This window comes from Dipodomys merriami, unplaced genomic scaffold (genome assembly GCF_024711535.1).
Source record: "Dipodomys merriami isolate MVZ:Mamm:240054 unplaced genomic scaffold, mDipMer1.0.p SCAF_26, whole genome shotgun sequence".
Lineage (NCBI taxonomy): Eukaryota > Metazoa > Chordata > Mammalia > Rodentia > Heteromyidae > Dipodomys > Dipodomys merriami.
The window spans coordinates 3,112,586-3,131,692 of record NW_027204048.1 but is presented as its reverse complement, the minus strand read 5'-3'; the positions used below and the strand labels follow the sequence as shown (position 1 = coordinate 3,131,692).

The following is a 19,107-nucleotide window of genomic DNA, read 5'->3' as shown; positions in this document are numbered from 1 at the left end:
AGAAACCACATATAGTAGGGATAATGGTGGTGGTAAAACAAACAAATCAACCAGTTTGTTGACCCCTGCCCTAGGGTACCTACTGTAAATAATGGTTATTTAATTTTTTTGATTAATTTTTTGGGTCTGGTCTAATTACTGGTAGCTTGAAATCTACAGTGGTAAGAATTCTTACATCATGGGAATCATTCTCAAACACTACACATCAGTGCTGTTTTTCCTGAAGAACTGGTTGATAAACATTTACCAACCTATCACTGACAATACATCTAAACCACATTAGACATTAGCTTTCTTTGACAAAAACTGAAAGTACATAAAGTATCTTCTGAGTTCTATAAAGTAGCTAAAAAAAAGGCTCTTCTAGATGAATAATGTCTAGGCAGAGAGAGAAGCAAACCGAATTAACATCTTAAGGCATTCAAGCACTGTCCTAAAAGAATGGTGAGCTAAGGGAGAACAGCTTATAATAAAGCTTCCAGAGGACTGAATCTATGAGATTATATACATAATAAACTTGGTCAGGTTTAGCAACTAGCAGTTATTAAATATGTATTATTGTGTATACTGTTCTAGATTAATCTTAAGCAAGCATTTACTAATCCCATACTATGTACTAGGTTATAGAAACACTAGTCCCTCTCTAGCAGAGGAGAATTAATCACATAAATACACATTTTTTTATAAATATACATTTTTAAACTGTGATAAATTATACTAAAACCCAAAGTATAAATAATCCTCGTACTGAGGAGGTTGACACCTGGAAGACTTTGGTTCAAAGCCTGGGCAGAAAAGTCTAAAGACTTCATCTTCAATTAACCAGCAAAATGTCTGACTAGAAAGTGTGGATCAAGTGATAGGACACAACTATGAGCAAGAAAGTCTAGTCCAGGGCCCTGAGTTCAAGCACCAGCACGCGCATGCATGCACGCATACACAAGGAGAAAGAACTACGAGAAAGCACCAGCAGATCTCCATCTAGTCTGGACAATGAAGAATAGTTCTTTGGAAATTGACCTTTGCACTGTGATTTAAAAGATCAGTGGGACCTAACAAAGATTGGGAGGCAAGCCAAGTAGTAAGAACAAGCTGTACAAATGTTCTGAGGCAGGAGAACAATGAAATTTAACAGGCAAGGAACTATAAAAATGCAGTAAACGAGAGCAAGAAGAAATCAGCAGAGAATGGAGATGTAGGCCAGAGCTACCGCATAGGCCCTCACTACCAAATAACAGATGCTAAGATCAAAGAGAAGCCATTATTTTTATTCAGTGACATGATCTGATTAATAATTTCATGTATTATTCAATAAATAAATAAGGAGAATGAGACGTATATGTAAATAGGGAGATTGGCAGAAGGTTACTATAATTTCTAGTCTAATAATGGCAACTTAGTAGTTAGTCCTCTTGTAAGTACCTACTTATTAAATACTCACTATTAAATACTTCACAACTATTTTTGGTCTCAGGACATCATTTCAAATTCAGAACTCAAGTTTTACCCACTGATCTTTACTGCATTGGAAATTAAAACTTTAAAATTATTTGAAAAACATTACCTAGAAAAAAATTACTATTTCTTAGTATTCTTCTGAAAAAACAGTAATGAGAATAGCAGTTCTAAATATTTGCAAATCACTCATAGTCTCATATAAATGACAGGTTATGTATGTTGCAGTTATCGCACCTTTTAAAAACCTCTGACACCCATTGCAACAATGAGATGTACAAGATGTTATGTTGAAAAACAAATTTTACAACTTTGGGGGGGGGGGGGTCGCAATGGGAAGGGACTGGAAGAGGAAACAAAGGAGGAGGCAACAATGCTTGATAAGAAATGTACTCATTACCTTGCCCATGTAATTGAACCCCTCTGGTATGGTATTTTCACAATTAAAAAAAAAAAAAACTCTGCCAAAGTGCACTGCTCATTTTTCAGACAATTAGATGGAAAGATAGGATTATATGAAAATTCTTTTTTTTTAATTTTTTTTGGGGGTCCAGTAGTGGGACCTGAACTCTAGGCTTGAGTGCTGTCCCTCAGCTCTTCAGCTCAAGGCTAGCACTCTACCACTTGAGCTACAGCACCCCTTCCGGCTTTTTTCTTTTTGCTTATGTGGTGCTGAGGAATGAAACCCAGGCCTCAGGCATGCAAGGCAAGCACTCTACCACTGAACCATCTTCCCAGCCCCATGAAAATTCTTATCAAAGTAGTTTGATCTCATGGTTAAAATGGTATTAGAGACCCCCAGACTACAATAAGAGCATTGCTCAAGTAGCAATAAGAAGCAAAGAAAATACCATATGCAACTAAGAGGGCTACAAAAAAAAAAAAGTAACAAGTGTTAGTGAAAATGTGGTAACTGGGGGCTGGGAAGGTGGCTCAGTGGTAGAGTGCTTGCCTTGCATGCATGAGGCCCTGGGTTCGATTCCTTAGCACCACATAAGCAAAAAAAAAGAAAAAAGCCAGAAGTGGAGCTGTGTCCCAAGTGGTAGAGCGCTAGCCTTGAGCTGAAGAGCTGAGGGACAGCGCCCAGGCCCAGAGTTCAGGCCCCATGACCAGACCCAAAAAAAAAAGAAAAGAAAAGAAAATGTGGTAACTGGAATCCTCATGCATGCTGGAGATAAATGTAAAATGGTATATAGTCACTTTGGAAAGTAGTTTGGCACTTCTTCAAAAAGTTAAACAAAGAGCTACCATGTAACCCAGCAATTCCACTCCTAGGTATACACTCAGCAAAATGAAGACATTATGTCCACACAAAAATTTATGAATGAGCTGGGCACCACTGCTTCACACTGCTCATAATCCTAAATACTCAGGAGGCTGAGATCTGAGGATTACACCTGGATGACAGTAAAGTCCATTTCTCTTATCTCTGGAAGCCAGCCTGGGAGGGAAAGCCCATTTCTCTTATCTCCAAACCACCAGAAAACTGGAAGTGGTACTGTTGCTCAAAGTGGTAGAGCACTAGCCTTGAGGAAAAAAGGTCAGGGACAGTGCCCAGGCTAGACCCACCACCACCAACAACAACAGCAAAAAGTATATATATTTATAATAGCTGAAAAGCAGAAATAAGCGAGGCACCAATGGTTCATGCCATAATCCCAAGTGACTCAGGAGACTGATGATCAAAGTTCAAAATTAGCCCAAGCAGATAATCAGAGAGACTTTTGTTGTTGTTGTGGGGCTTGAACTAAGGGCCAGGGCGCTGTTCCTGAGCTCTTTTTGCTTAAGGCTAGTACTCTACCACTGTGAGCCACAGGTCTACTTCAGGCTTTCTGGTGGTTAACTGAAAGTAAGTCTCAAGGACTTTCCTGCCCTCCCAGGCTGGCTTGGAACTGCAATCCTCACTCAGATCTCAGCCTCCTGAGTAGCTTCGATTACAGGTGTGAGCCACAGGTGCCTGGCCCAATTAATCATCAAAAAGCTGGAAGTAGAGGTGTGGTTCAAGTGGTAGAGAGCCAGGTGTGTGCAACAATCAAACAAACAGAACCAATATACATCAAATGATGGAGAATCCATACAAAGGCATGTTATTTGGCAATAAAGAAGGAGCTATGAAAGCCTGGTGCTGGTTGCTCATGCCTGTAATCCTAGCTACTTAGGAGTCTGATACCTGAAGATCACAGTTCAAAACCAGCCAAGGCAGGCAAGTCTGTGAAAATATCTTCAATTAACCAGAAAAAAGGCAGAAGTGGACGTAGCTCAAGTGGTAGAGCTCCTGCTTCTTCAACATAAAAAACCAAAGGACAGTACCCAGGCTCTGAGTTCAAACCTCAGTAGGAGAGACGGGGGAAGGGGGAGAGAGGGGGGGGGGTTGTAAAGCTACATGGAGCTAGATACCAATAAACCTACTATCTCTTCAGGAGGCCAGGCAAATAAATTAACCAGGGGAAAAAGAAGCTGGAAGTATGGCTCAAGTGGCAGAACACCAGCCATGAGAGGAAAAGCTGACAGCCCACACTGAGTTCAAGCCCCAAAGCCCAGTTACATGGAAGCTCCACAAGAGGAAATGTTAGCAGTAAAATTCCCCTCCCCATATGACTAATGTAAGCTAGAAAAACAACAAAAACAAAAAAAAAACCTTAATAAGCAATTTTTTCTTTTTTAAAAAAAAGTAGTTCATCTTTTTTTGTAAAATGCTTGAAAGCAGCCAGGATGGTGGAAGCCTACACTAGGAATCCTAGAAAGAACCAAGGGCTTCTAAACTTAATGTGACTTCACAAAACAGTTAAAATTAAAAACACTGATAATATGAAATCTTAGCAAGGACATGGAGTATATAGGAACACCTATACATAGATGGAATTTATGAAACAGCACTAAAAAACTAAATAAACACTAACCAGCCCCATCACTGATTCATTCCACTTGTAAGTATGACTATGGACATAAAAGCCTATGTTCCCTAGAATGGGAACTTCTTTGTCCAACTACTTAAAGACAGTAATAATAAAAAATGTTAAAATGTAAAAAAAAAAAAAAGCCTATGTTCCCAAAAGAACCTGTACAAGACTGCTAACTGAAATAAAAACAGCTGAAAACAGGTGACCCTCAAGACTGAATGTGGAAAACCACATTATAACAAATACTGGACTGGGGCTGTAGTCAAGTGATAGAGCATATGCCTAGCATGCAAGTCCCTGAGTTAGATAGGCATACACAAGGATAAAAATCCCGCACAATTTTAAAAAACAAAGAAGAGTATACAAAAATCAATACATACTATGTGACCTGTTCTAGAGCAGGCAAATTTAAGCTCTGGTGGGGAAAAAAAAATCACAATGGTAGTGGCTGAAACAACATGGAAAAAGGCAAGAGGAGAACAATTATATAGTCAATTATATCACTCTACACCTTATTAAGAGCTTGAGTGACAGAAGTGCAAAAATTATTAAATCTTAGAATGGCAAACATGTGTTTCACTAGGTGGCAAATTTACTAAATAAATAAGTAAAGAAAGAAAGTTGAGTTCAGCTAATTACATGCACATTACTGAAATGTCTTTTAAGGTTAACACACTGATATTTGCAACCCTGAAATGTAGAAATATGAATTAAGATGAACCATATGCAGAAAAATATTAACCATAGGAGATGGGCATACAGATGATCTTTCACTGTTCAATTCTTTCAACTTCCATATACTGGAAAGTAAAAATTTTCAGGAAAACTTTTGTAAAAACATTGAGAGACAAGAGTAATAATTTATTTGACGATGAAAGGTTTTTCTCACACCATTCCACTTCATGAAACACCCCGCCTTTGGAACTAAATAAACTCCAGAAAAACTTAAACAATTACATTTCTGTAATTGTTAACTAACTGCTTCCACATATAAACTGAGATTGTCACAGATCAAGTCGATAATTACTGAAAACACTCCAGGATATATACTCAACAACAAACTATACGAAGTTGCTCAATTCCATCAAGATTCCTAATGTGCTGTAAATCCTAACAGGCTTTCAGCAGTAATATTTGGTTAACATCAACTTTCTTTTCTTTCATTTGGCTGCAAACTGCTAACATCTACTAACGTCGCCTATCCCTCGTTAAAAAAAAAAAAAATCAAACAAAAATCCACCCAAAGGACTGGCACCTAAGAGAAGGCAAATATAGTAAAAACGAAACAACAAGTCATCAATGAATCAAAGTCATTCACTTTTCCACTTGTGTCTAGTACTATTAGGATAATAGACTGAAAATAATTTCTACGTCACAGGTAATTTTTTTTTTTTATAAAAGGTTGGAAAGCAAGCTTTCAGCATTCAGAAGGCAGAACTAAATGTGCAAATGCACATTTAGTTAACCCACGTTAACCCGCAGGCAGGTAAAACAATGAGCACCCCACCACCACCATCCCCCCCCCCATCATCAAACCACCCCGCAGCCCTGGCTAAGGCGAACCCCGGCCTCCGCCCGGCCTCCGCCCGGGGCCGCAGCCAGTCCGTGGGGCCCTTTCCTTTGTGAGGAGCTGGAAGGGAAGAGACCGGGGGGGTTCCGGGGACACCGAAGGCTCGGGCCGAGGCGACCGCGGCTCGGCAGGCCGCGCGGCCCCGCCACGGAGGGCGTCCACAGGGGCGAGCCCCGCCAACTTAGGAGCGACTTCATTCAGGGCGACAGCAAGGAAAATGGCTGAGGTCAGCCTCGGGACCGACCCTCTCCAGGCCCTTCCCAAACCGTCTCCGGCGCTGTCCCGAGCCGAGCCGAGGCGGCCTCACCTGCTGGACGGAACTGTTCTCGGGCACGGCGAACTCCTCCTTCTCCTTCGGGGTCTTCACCGTGACTTTCATGATCTTGGGCTCGGCGGCGGCGGCCGCGGGGGCGCTGGCACCCTCGGCCGCGCTGTCCGGGGAGCCCTGAGGGCCGCCGCTTTCTCCACTCTCGGCCATGGCGGCGGTGACTCAGGCGAGCAGGAGGGAGCGGGTGAGCGAACGGGAGCCAGAAGACGCCGGAGCCGGCCGGTCCGGGCGGCGGGGAGTGCAGGACACACGGCCTCAGTGGTAACGGGTGCAGAGCCGCCCAGGGGGCCGCGGACCTCGGGCGGGCTCCCGGCACAGGCCGGCGCGGGCGCTCGCAGCCGCCGGTGCTCAGGCGCAGATCTCCCGTCGCGACATCCGCACCGCCGCGGCTTCCTCCACCCCCTCCCCCACGCCGCCGGCGCCGCGCAGGGCACGCCGGGTAACGCGTCGGGCGGGATGACTCGGCGACGCCGGTCCCCTTCCCCGCATCGCTTCGAGCTCGCTTTGTGTCCTTTCGTTTCTCACCCCTTTTGCCTGACGTGCGGGTTCGCACACCGTAAAGCGGAACAAGATACGTGAGTTTCCTTCCCCTCTTCCCTCCCCCCCCCCAAAAAAAACTTGCTTCAGGGAGGCACTGGCGGCGCGGTGTGATGACGTCATGGCCAGCGAAATTACTAGAAAAGGACTCGACCACTGGGCGCTGCGCTCGCGGATGCGCCTGCGCGCTTGCGCCTGCGCGCTTGGGGCCCAGGCGCTCTCTTCCCTTCGCCTCCCCCCGTCCCTCGCACCTGGCGGCGGTAGGGTGCGCTGCCGCCCCGGCTACGCTTGGCCTCGCGGCCCTGGGGAAGCCCCCTAGGAGGGCAGTGTGCTGGTAGAATAGCGGTGAGGTAGCTCCTTGTCATGTTGAAGGTGGTGAGTGTTTGCCTGCTTGGAAGGCTGGGCACGCGAGCTGGACAGCCTAGGGGTGCAGGACAAAGGTCCTTCGGGGGAGGCGGGCGGGAGTGAAGGCCCAGGATCACCCCGGCAATCTCGCCGAGTCATCGCTTGCCTCTGGTCAGATCCTCCCGCCTCGGGTCAGACCGGTTTAGTCAGAAGAGCTGGCCACCTTTTTTGACTGGCTGTTGTTGATCGGGAGCTCCCAGTCGTTTCCTCCCCCACACCTCCACCTTGCCCTGGTGTCTCCACATTGTCTCTCCCATATTGTAGGGGGACAGAAAAGGGGTGTCTGGGAGAATACAGCCAACCCAATGTAGCCTAGCTGAGGTGTTCACTTTGTAACGGGATGGCAACGCGGATAGTTACCAATGGATAGCTACAGATAAGGAACTGAAAGTAATTATCTCACTTGCGAATTCTGCGTTGGAAAAGACACCATCGTTTGTATTTAAAGATGACTTGCGAAGACATATAACCGACTATGATAATATTAACCTGTATCGCATAAACATAAACTCTGACATCCTGCTGTGACCCAGATATGCAAAGACATTCCAAATTTTTACTCTTAAGCCATTTAATCCTGTCCCAGGATTGACTACTGTTGCATAAACACTACTTTTTTAACCAGAACCCCTTGGAATCTGGGTCAAGCGCTCTCTTAAGGTAGAAACTGCATATAGACCTTATTTGATATCACTAAATTCCTGCCAGCATCATTCACTAACATGAAGAAATAACCCAAGTCTCTGCTGAAAGAGAGGTTGTATCTAGAAGTGAAGCAATCATTACTTTTCAAAGTGGAAAGTGTCACCACGAATAAACAATCATTTGGAGTTTTCTTTCAAATAAAATCTCTTAAACTTCACTAGTTCCCTGTTGCCTGATTTCTAGCCTGCATGCTTTGCCTAGGCTGCTTCCTCTACCTACAATTACCTTTCCCCTACTGCTAACTTACAATTTTTTGATATCACAATTTCTCTCTCTCCTCTCCCTCTCCCTCCCTTGCTCCCTCCCCTCCCCCCTTCATTCTTTTTCTTCTTTCTGTCCTCTCTCTTTCTCCTGTACTGAGACTTGAACTCAGGTGGCCTTTTCAAACTCAAGGCTAGTGCTCTACTACTGGAGCTACACCTCCACTTTCATCTTTTTGCTGGCTAACTGGAAATAAAAGTCTCACTGTAATTTTCTGCCCTGGCTGGCTTTGAACCAGATCCTCAGATCCCGGCTTCCTGAATAGGATTACACACATGAGCCACCAGTTCTTGGCTACTCCCTTTCTTTTAGAGATCTGATGTCTCTGTGCTCGGGTGAATCCTGTAGGTATATGTGTGGGCATACAATAAAATCCTGCTATAGAATTGTTTGAATTATGTGTCCACATTAATTTCCAAATTTTTCTGATATAGGAGAAACTTATCAAATAATATAGTTTATCTGGAAGAAGTTACAGCATAATTACCCATTATGGCACATTTTAGACACTTTTTTTTGGGGGGGGAGTCTGGTCGTGGGCCTGAACTCTGGGCCTGGGCGCTGTCCCTCAGCTCTTCAGATCAAGGCTAGCACTCTACCACTTGAGCCACAGCACCACTTCTGTTTTTTTTTTTTCTTTTTGCTTATGTGGTGCTGACGAATCGAACCCAGGGCCTCAGGCATGCAAGGCAAGCGCTCTACCACTGAGCCACCTTCCCAGCCCTTTAGACACATTTTTAAACTGTAAGGAACTATAAGGATGAGGTAGGCATAGTCCAGATTAGGGATTTGTAAACTTTCTCTAAGAGCTAGGTAATCAATATTGTGGGCTCAGTGGGCCATAAGATCTCTGTCCAAAACACTCAGTTGTGCACTAGTACCACAAAGCAGTACTTTTCATTGATAAGTCTGTCTGAGCTTACTGAAAACTTCACTTACAAAACAAAAACAGGCATGGGATCCGATTTGGCCACCAAATGAAAGTTTGCCAATTCCTTGTCTAGATGTGTACTTGTGGTGTATTTTTCTGAATGGTTTTATTAAATGGTTGCTCTGATAATAATTAGAAGGACATATTTCACCCAGTTACAGACATTGGACAATACTGAAGATAATAAAAAGTTACTCTCAAGTAACTTAAATAATAGTTGAATATGGGACACAGGAGTGAGGGCAGGTGGGAAGTGATATAAATACCTAATATCCAGGTCTCCAGAAAACAAGCATTAATTTATAGCACTTTCTAGTTCCTTTGATGTACATGAAAATGGTCAGTTTAGGCTACCAACTTGAGGTTACCTGTTTCACAAAACGTGAAATTTTATCATTTGTCTTTTCACAGGAAAATGTGAACCAGCTCTAACTGGATAGGTCATGTTTTAAGAAAATCCATTATTCAAACTTCAAATTTATTGATAAATAGATATTACTCACATAATGGAAGAATGGTTCCTTGACAAAATGATTCAATCAGTCAACAAGTATTTATTGAATATCCTTAGATAAACTTTAGTCCTGTGTTTAGGAATTAACAGACTACAGTACAAGGTAGCACATATGTCATATGGTAGAGTAGGTAATAGTAGAAGTAATAGAAGTATCCTGTATTCATGCTATTTCCTTGCTCAAAATTTATCATAAGCTCCCTACTGTCTGGAAATTAAAGTCCAAGCATCTCCCGTAAACGAAAACCTTTTTTTTTGGTCAGTCGTGGGGCTTGAACTCTGGGCCTGGGCGCTGTCCCTCAGCTCTTCAGCTCAGGCCAGTGCTCTACCACTTGAGCTACAGCGCCACCTCCGGTTTTCTGGTGGTTTATTGGAGATAGGAGTCTCACAGTCTTTCCTGCCCTGGCTGGCTTTGAACCACAATCCTCAGATCTCAGCCTCCTGAGTAGCTAGGATTAGAGGCGTGAGCCACCAGTGCCCGGCTAGCCAAAACCTTCTATAATTAACTCATAGTCTGTCTTTCAAGGTCATTACCATTACTCTATAAATGGACCTTGTTGAGGTCAAACAGGTTTAAAGCCATATCTAGAAGCAGTTGGTGTTACACTCTTCTCACATATTGAAGGTATTATACTCCCTACCTTGTACCCATTACTGCTGTCACTGCTCTCAAATATTTCTGAAGTACCCAATTGTGCATAATCATTTTTCTCTGATCTACCATAATTATTTGCACAGTTTACTTAACAATTCATTAATTGTAACATAATAACATCTATTAAACTCTTTCTCTTGAAACCCCACAGGTCTTGCTCATACTCTTGTTAGCATTGACCTCGATTACATTTCCTCTGCCCCTGTCTGAAGGCTTCATCCTCTGTTTTCTAGTGGTGCCCTATGTTATTCTTCTAGAACTAAGCTTTGGTTATGACCCTTGAAATTTTTCAATGCTCTCACCAAAATTTTGAATAATACATAAACTTTATAGTATGGTGTCCTGTGCCCTTTGACGACAATACTTTGGTCTTCTGTCATATCACCAACCAAACAAATCAGCTGAACTCTTTTTTTGTGTGTGTGTGTGGGGGGGGGTGGTTTCCAATTGTAAGACCTGAACTCTTGGCCTGGGTGCTGTCCCTCAGCTCTTCAGCTCAAGGCTAGCACTCTACCACTTGAGCCACAGTGCCACTTCTGGCTTTTTTTTTCTTTTTTGCTTATGTGGTGCTGAGGAATCGAACCCAGGGCCTCAGGCATGCAAGGCAAGCACTCTACCACTGAGCCACCTTCCCAGCCCCCTCAGCTGAACTCTTAACATGTACTATATCTCTTGTCTCAAGGCTTCTTCATATTTAGTAGAATTTTTTATTTTTATATTTTTGTTGGTTGTAGGGCTTGAACTCAGGGCCTGGGTGCTGTCCCTGGGCCTACTTTGTGCTCAAGTCTTATGCTCTACCACTTTGAGCCACAGCTTCACTTCTGGTTTTTGAGTGGTTAATTGGAGATAAGTTTCATGGCTTTGAGCCATGATCCTCAGATATCAGCCTCCTGAACAGGAATGAGCCATCAGCACTTGGCTTGCAAGTAGAAATTCTTTTCCCTCATTTTGGCCATATCTTTCAAGACTTCAATTGAACTGTGACTTTCTTGCCATTTTTCTCCTGTCAGCCTTTTATTCAAGTCAGATATTCTATAGATCATTTGTATGCCTAGACAGCATTTATTTCTTTATTAAAATCCCTTATCACATTAAATACCACATATGATATTTAACTTGGTCCTTGAAAACAAGGATTAAGATTTAATCTTTTTTTTTTTTTTTTTTGGTCGTGGGGCTTGAACTCTGGGCCTGGACACTGTCACTGAGTTCTTCAGCTCAAGGAAAGCCCTCTACCAGTTGAGCCACAGTGCCACTTCCAGTTTTCTGTGGTTAATTGGAAATAAGACTTTCCTGCCTGGGCTGGCTTTGAATCATGATCCTCAGATCCTGAGTAGCTAGGATTACAGATGTGAGCCACTGGCACCTGGCTTAATCATTATTTTTAAACCACTATTTATACCAAACTTTCACACTATTGATATTTGGAACAGATAATTGCATTGTAGGATGTTGGGCAGTATTCCTGCTTCTACTCACTAGATGCCACTTGAAGTTCCATCCAACCCTTGTCTTGACAATGAGAAATGTGTCCAGACACTATCAATGTCCTCAGGCAGCAAAACTATCCCTGACTGAGAACCACTGACATAGAAAGCACTAGTGGGATCTACCCTGCTATTTGTTTCTTTTCCCATATTTTCTCTCACAAAAAAGGAGTACCAAATATTGTATAACAAAGAATTACATTTTTCTGCAAAGTTTCTTTTACATGGATCTGTTATAATACTTAAACCACACTTTAGATTTCTCCTAGTATATAGCAAGTATTGCCAGAATTCCGTTGTCTCACTTATTGTGTTTCACTTTTTCATCTCTTATCAAGAACTGGAATTTCCTCAGGTCTTATGAAAATGCTTAAATGTTCTAAAACTATTTTGTTTTGACCTGTTTGACAAACACCACATTACTGATAACCTGATACAATCCCTAAAGCAAATATAGATACCTTGCAGAAGTGGTAAGATTGGTTCTTCTGGAAACATGAATACAAGAAAAAAAAAACTTTAGAAAAGTAGACTCATGATTGGTCTTTTATTTTTTGTAAAACTTCAAACCTAATGATTACAGTGGAAAGATTTATCTCAAAAAGTTATGTTTGGGCCAAGATCCAGCTACTCAGAAAGCTAAGATTAAGAGCTTCAGTTCAGGGGCTGGGAAGGTGGCTCAGTGGTAGAGCGCTTGCCTTGCATGCATGAGGCCCTGGGTTTGATTCCCCAGCACCACATAAGCAAAAAGAAAGCCGGGGTGGCGCTGTGGCTCAAGTGGTAGAGCGCTAGCCTTGAGCTGAAGAGCTGAGGGACAGCGCCTAGGCCCAGAGTTCAGGCTCTTTGACTGGACTGCCCCCGCCCCCCAAAAAAAGAGCTTCAGTTCAGAATCAGAATTTTATCTCCAGTTAACCAGCAGAACAGCCAGACCTTGAGGCATGACTCATTTGGTACATGAGTGAAAAAGCCTAGCTAGAGTATGAGGCCCTGAGTTGAAGCCCCATTACTGGCACAAAAAGAGAAACACATTCTAAATACAGAATGTGTTTCCTGACTTTAAGAAATTATGTGGGGGCTAAGAATGTGGCTGAGTGGTAGAGTGCTTGCCTAGCATTCATGAAACCCTGAGTTCCATTCCTTAGTTCCACATAAACAGAAAAAGCCGGAAGTGGTGTTGTGGCTCAAGTAGTAGAATGCTAGACTTGAGCAAAAGAAGCTCATAGGCAGTGCCTAGGCCCTGAGTTCAAGCCCCAGGACTGGCAAAAAGAAAGAAAGAAGAAAGAAAAAAGAAAAAGAAAGAAAGGAAGGAAGCAAGGAAGGAAGGAAGGAAGCATGGAAGGAAGGAAGGAAAAAAAGAAATTGTATGAGTCTATCATTACATATTGGCCTTTATGTAATGTGTAAACTAAGCAAATGAGCCTATATGGATTTTTAAGTGTTCTCTGAGAGCAGAGAGAAATAGTTCACAAAATTTCAAATTCTATTATATGAAACAAATAATCAAGATAATAATGCTTTTGAGAAAAAAAATAATGCTTCTGGATGATGGAGGATTTTTTTTCTTAACACTCAAGAAAGCAATTACATGGGAAGCAGAGAGATATTAAAAGAAAAAAGTACTGCCTTCCCAACCTCACATTCCACCCAAACAATTCTTAGGATCTTGGTTCCCAGTAAATTGAAGGGGGAAAACAGAAAAATGTTGTGGTTTATCTACATTGTTCTCTAAACTACCAAGAACTGTGTACCAAACATCATGATGCATGCCTAAGTTGCCAACTATTCATGATGCTGAGGCTTGAGGATTATCTGAGCACAAGAGTTTGCAGCCAGTCTTGGCAACATGGAGAAAAAACTTGTCTCAAACTAGAGGGCAGGGAGAGAGGAAGACAGAGGTATTTCCCCCTATTTATAAGCTAATTGCTTCAGAAATGCTGGTAGAAAATACAAGCCTCATAGATCAGAAAAAAAAGGATTGTTACTAACAGTTACCAGTATGTCAGCATTTTCTTGTAGCAGTTTTCCAACCCCTGATTTCCACAGAATGATGCAGAAATCCAGGTGATTCTTACACATGCAGTAGTTGGCTTTATAGGAGAGGAAACTTAAGCCTGGAGAACCCAAGTGACAATCAGATGCCTTCTGTTGGCTCCACAAGGACATACTGTGTCCTCTTAAGAATATTCAGCAAAAACATACTTCAAAATATAGTGCAAAACAAAACAATGTATTTGTTTCTTTTTACTGTAACTAACTATCTCAAATAGTGGCTCAACCGGGCAAAGATTCATTACCTTGTAGTTTTAAATATCAGAAGTCCACAATAGGCCCTAACCTACCCAAACAAAGGCTTTGTTCCTCTAGCAAAGAATCTGTTCCTTGCCTTTTCCAGCTTCTAGAAGCTGTTCTCATTAACTGGCTTGTGGCCACATATATCACCCTAATCTTTACCTCTAACTCTCTACCTCCTTCTTGCCTTTATAAGGACCCTGTATAATGATGTTTGGTCCACACAGATAATCCAAAATGATCTTTCCTTTTCAGGATCCTTAAACATGCCGTGCGTGCGTGCGTGCACACGCACGTGCACACACACACACACACACACACACACCCTTAATCACATCTGCACAGTTCTTTTTTGGGTATAACAATATATTCAAAGATTTTGTAGATTAAATTGTGAACATCTTTGAGATGCTACTTTCTACACAACATAGGTCAGTTCCTTAATTCATAAGATGTTCAGAAATATGAAAAAAGCAATAAAAAATTATTTTCCAGCCGGGTGTGGTGGCTCATACCTGTAATCCTAGCTACACAGGAGGCTCAGATCTGAGGATCACAGTTCAAAGCCAACCCACAGGAAAGCCTGTGAGACTTTTATCTCCAATAAATCACTGAGAAAACTGGAAGTGGTGCTGTGGTTCAAGTGGTAGAGCGCTTGCCTTGAGCTGAAGTGCTGAGGGACAGTCCCCAAGCCCAGAGTTTAAGCCCCACAACTGACAAAAAAAAAAAAATGTTTTCCAATAATAACCCTTTTCTATACCTTCTTGAGTTCTCACAAATTTTCCCGTAAGTATGACATTCACTCTGCTGAATACTCTGATTAATCTGACCATCAGATGCTGGAACAAGTCCATTGAGTGTCTTTTGTACAGCATTAAGATTACTGTCCATAAGAGTCTATTAGCATAATAAGACTAATCTTTAGTGCTAACAACCACACTCCCTCAGACCCAAACAACTGAACAAATCCCATAAACTATCAGGGTCTACTTCAGCTGCTTTCTTGTTTCCATATTGACTTTTCCATTTGTCCTAAAGTAATAATCAAAGCACAGCAGGTTGTACTAGCATTTGTAAATAATCACCATTTGCAAAGAAGAAATATCTAGGGCAATCATATTAATCATAATAACTATAAGCAGTGAATTGAGGCTAACTTGAATGCCTTCCAGGGCCAATGATGACATTGTCACTGGTGACACTGATAGTGTGATACAGATTTTTCCACCTCTTCTAAATGGATAGCTCATGTTGTAGAAATAACTGTCACCAGGTACTCGCACAGAGCAAGGCAGGTATCCCTCTGAGAAACTCCTCCAACTAATCCAGAGAAGCCTCATTTTAGGTATTTCTTTCATTTATCAGATGACCACATGATACTTATCCCAGTTATCAGATGACTGTATGATACTTCTCCCAGTTATCAAATGACTGTGTGATCTATTTATATTGGTGGGGTTTCCTTGAACACTCGAAGCTCTCTTAAGACTGCCCCCTTAGGTATAAGTCACTGTATTTTTCAAGAGCAGTCAAGTTACTGAATGACTTCCTAATAAGAAACACAATCTTGGGAGTGTACATGGTATATATGGAAAGAAAATGTGTATAATAATAACTGAAGCCCACAATGTTGGGAAGCACATGGAGACAATGCCTTCAGGATAGCCTCTTGGGTGATAAGTAAGACTTTGAACTCCTAGTGCGGTTTGTATATTTAGTACCTGTTCATGGAACAACTGCCTGAGGGTACTCGATCCAAAACATCTTCTTTGTCTATACCATCAACTAAGTGTCACTCATTTACCCTACAGAATGGCTAACAAAGTTTATAGAAAGAGGAGTAGGAAAGATATCCAGATATTTTGCATAGAAGGTACATAAGCTGGGCAATTCTCTGTTGTTTCCAATGGACTTCTTATTAAAGTTGAAAAGGATTAATCAAATGTGGTCAGAGCTGTCTGATGGGATATGGCAAATCCAGTAGTCATGTGAATGTGAAGTGTTTGCTAGTTCAGAAGGAGACCCTCACCAGAGTATTTCCCTTCATGAAGAAACAGAAACAGCTTTAAAAAGAAGAAAAGAGAATGTAATGTTTCTCCTTTTCCTGTGTTCTCCCTAGTACCAGGATTATTTAATCTACCTTTACTGATTATTTAATCTACCTTTACTGTGTCCCATATCACCTTTTCTCCAATTATTCAGACCTTTTTTTTTTTTCAAAAAAGTGCAAAAAGGTAAAAATGTTTTTCTAATACTGACAGAGACCCTTAATGTCCTCCATTTTGGTCCACGGGGCTATTGGAGGATTTGAGGAGCAATGTTCTCAAACAGGTGGTCATTATCCTTATGATCCAACACTGTGTTAAAATAGCAAGAGCCAAGTAGATGAACCAGAATTAAGTTTAAATCCCTTAGGCCTTCTTTTGGCTGGGATGCCACTCCAGAGGTGTACCTACCAGCCCAACCTGGAACTGCTATTAGGGGAAAGAAAGAAGCATCATGCCCAGGAATTACAGTGTTCAAAGCAGATTTAACAGTCTCCTATCTCGTTGCCCTTATCTTTACCCAGGAAGTGATCAAGAAGAGATGGTCCCTATTTGGGAACAGCTACATTTAGTGACAAAAACACCTACTACCAAAGTGTGTGGGTGAGGAAGAGGTGAAGAAGATAAGAGTGGGAGATATTTCTGAGTTGATTTTTTAGGTATCGTGTGTGTGTGTGTGTGTGTGTGTGTGTGTGTGTGTGTGTGTGTGTGTGTGTGTGTGTGTGTGTGTGTGTGTGTGTGTGTGTGTGTGTGTGTGTGTGTGTGTGTGTGGTGTGTGTTTTCTGCCTGGGCTGGCTTTGGACCACAATCCTCAGATCTCAGCTTCCTGAATAACTAGTATTATAGGTGTGGGGCACCGGTGCCTGGCTTTGAGGTGGCTTTTCATGCTGAAGATATCAGATGCTTGTGGATCATAGGGAACAAGAAAGTCCATTAAGTCTTCTTTTACCATTTTTATCATTTTATTATTTTTGTTGAGTGACTTGGTTTTTAGAGACAGAGTTTTACTATGTAGTTCAGGCTGGCATTGAGCTTAAGATCCTACTGCTTCGCAGCCTTCTGAGTGTTGGGATGACAGGTGTGTAGCTACCATGTCTTGTGCCTTGAGTAACTTTTATAATAAAAGATGTGAGACTGTCAATTTGCAAATGGCTTAGGAAGTAAAAACAAATAAAAACATGACATAGATTAGTTTCAAGAGCCACAATGGTGTGATTAAAATCAGCTGATTGTACTGGACAAGTAATACCATAAGCTGAAAAAGTGTCAATAGCAAAAGACACCACCAGTATCATTAAAGGAGGACCAAATATCCAATGCAATTGATAGGCCAGGAATGTGTTCTCAGAGACATCTATGTCACCTTTCATCAGGACTTGCACAAGTTTGGCCTACAGTGGTCGCGCCTTTTCATGAGACACATAGAAGATTCCTCTGTGCTCAGTCTGTGATTATGCTAGTGTATACCATGTCTAATAAAATTGTGCACACAGGCAGCAAGTGTGTCAGTCAGAGTTCAGACTTGATCAGCAGTATGAAATATCTGTCTACATGAGAGACCCAGTGTTAGGTCACCAACTGGATTTGTTTTTACAAATCATAGTTATAAAAAATGTTATGTTTTCAGTCTGAAGTTTTTCAAGTGTAGACCAAGAAATTAGGTTACTGGCAGCAACCCATGAGTCAGAGAAAATATAATAAGGTTCATCAAAAGACCCATTGGACAGCAGTGAGATGAACCTTAAATTCTAATCACTCAGTATAATAACCATGAATCATTTTGGTGCTTCAGTGGCTGCTACTGGCAACTTTTCAGTCAGAAAAGCCAAACAGAGAGATAGGAGGAAGAGAAGTTTATCTTTGAGGGATACATGAAACTTTTTACTATAAAGTGAAGATGTCTCTGAACCATAAGAGTAGCCTCTTTGAACATACCATTTCCATTTCATCATTAGTCATTTAATTCCAAGTTGATACATCCTAACATAGGACTCTTAGGCAGAGGCCCATGTCAGTGATATACTCGGTTTCTACTAGAGTCCTGTAACAACCTAGCAGCTTCTTTTCAAAACAGATAAGCATAGTAGCAATGTATCAAAGAGGGCATCATGCCTATGAATCATAGCAGCCTATGAAGGAAGGCTGCTTCCCCTTAACAGAGCTGTCAATCAGCAAAATAATTAATCATTTAGGCATTAATACGTGAACATGCTTATTTTCCCATGTAGGAAACATGAGTACATGACATATCAATTCCTACCATGCATTCAGATGTAAAAACAAGATTACTCTGAAATGACACAAAGGGTCCATCCAACGTGGTCATGTTAGCTGTCCTTCCTCAGGTGAGCTCTGTCCAAACCTCATTATTAAAACCAGGTTACCAACACCCTCAATATCCATAATGGTTGGATGTCTTCCTCCCTTTAAATTCTCTGACATTCTTGACAGCATAAGCTTTTGGTCGTCCTTGGTGTGGTGACACAGATACCTTGGTCCCTCCACTATGTGTCCTCTTTTTCCCCAGTTATGAAGCTTGAACTCAGGGCCTTGGCACTGTCCCTGAGCTCTTTCATTCAAGGCCTCAGTTCCACTTCTAGTTTTCTGGTAACTAACTGGAGATAAGAGTCTCACAAACATTTCTGCCCAGGCTGGGTTTGAACCATGATCCTCAGATCTCAGTCCCCTGAGTAGCTAGGATTACAGGTGTAAGCCACAGCACCTGGCTTCTATTCCTCCCCACCCCCATCCTGATCCTTGAACTCTGAGGCACCTGGCTTCTGTTCTCCCCCCTCCCCCCATCCTGATCCTTGAACTCTGAGCCTGAGCACTTTCCTTGAGCTTCTTTTGCTCAAGGCAAGTGTTCTACCAGTTGAGCCACAGTACTAGTTCGGGCTTTTTTGAGTAGTTTATTGGAGCCCACACTAGCTTTGAACCATGATCCTCACATCTCAGCTTCCTGAGGAGCTAGGATTACAGGTGTGAGCACCCAGCACCCTGCTATCTATTCTTTTAAGCAGGCTAG

The 19,107-nt window shown here is 42.1% G+C and overlaps 2 protein-coding genes across 3 annotated transcripts in view; one reads left to right on the top strand and one right to left on the bottom strand.

Annotated features, from left to right (window-relative positions):
• The window catches only part of Ubqln1 (ubiquilin 1), a 40,490-nt gene extending 33,821 nt beyond the window's left edge, over positions 1-6,669 (bottom strand). For both annotated transcript variants that reach the window (XM_070035513.1, XM_070035514.1), the window contains exon 1: positions 6,233-6,669. In XM_070035513.1, the coding sequence (XP_069891614.1) occupies positions 6,233-6,403 (171 nt within the window). In that variant the 5' untranslated portion in view covers positions 6,404-6,669. The remainder of the gene's footprint in view (positions 1-6,232) is intronic.
• LOC138836876 (POLG alternative reading frame-like) overlaps positions 6,666-19,107 on the top strand; it is a 27,734-nt gene continuing 15,292 nt past the window's right edge. The window contains exon 1 of the mRNA XM_070035515.1: positions 6,666-6,828. Coding sequence (XP_069891616.1) covers positions 6,710-6,828 — 119 coding nt within the window. The 5' untranslated portion in view covers positions 6,666-6,709. The remainder of the gene's footprint in view (positions 6,829-19,107) is intronic.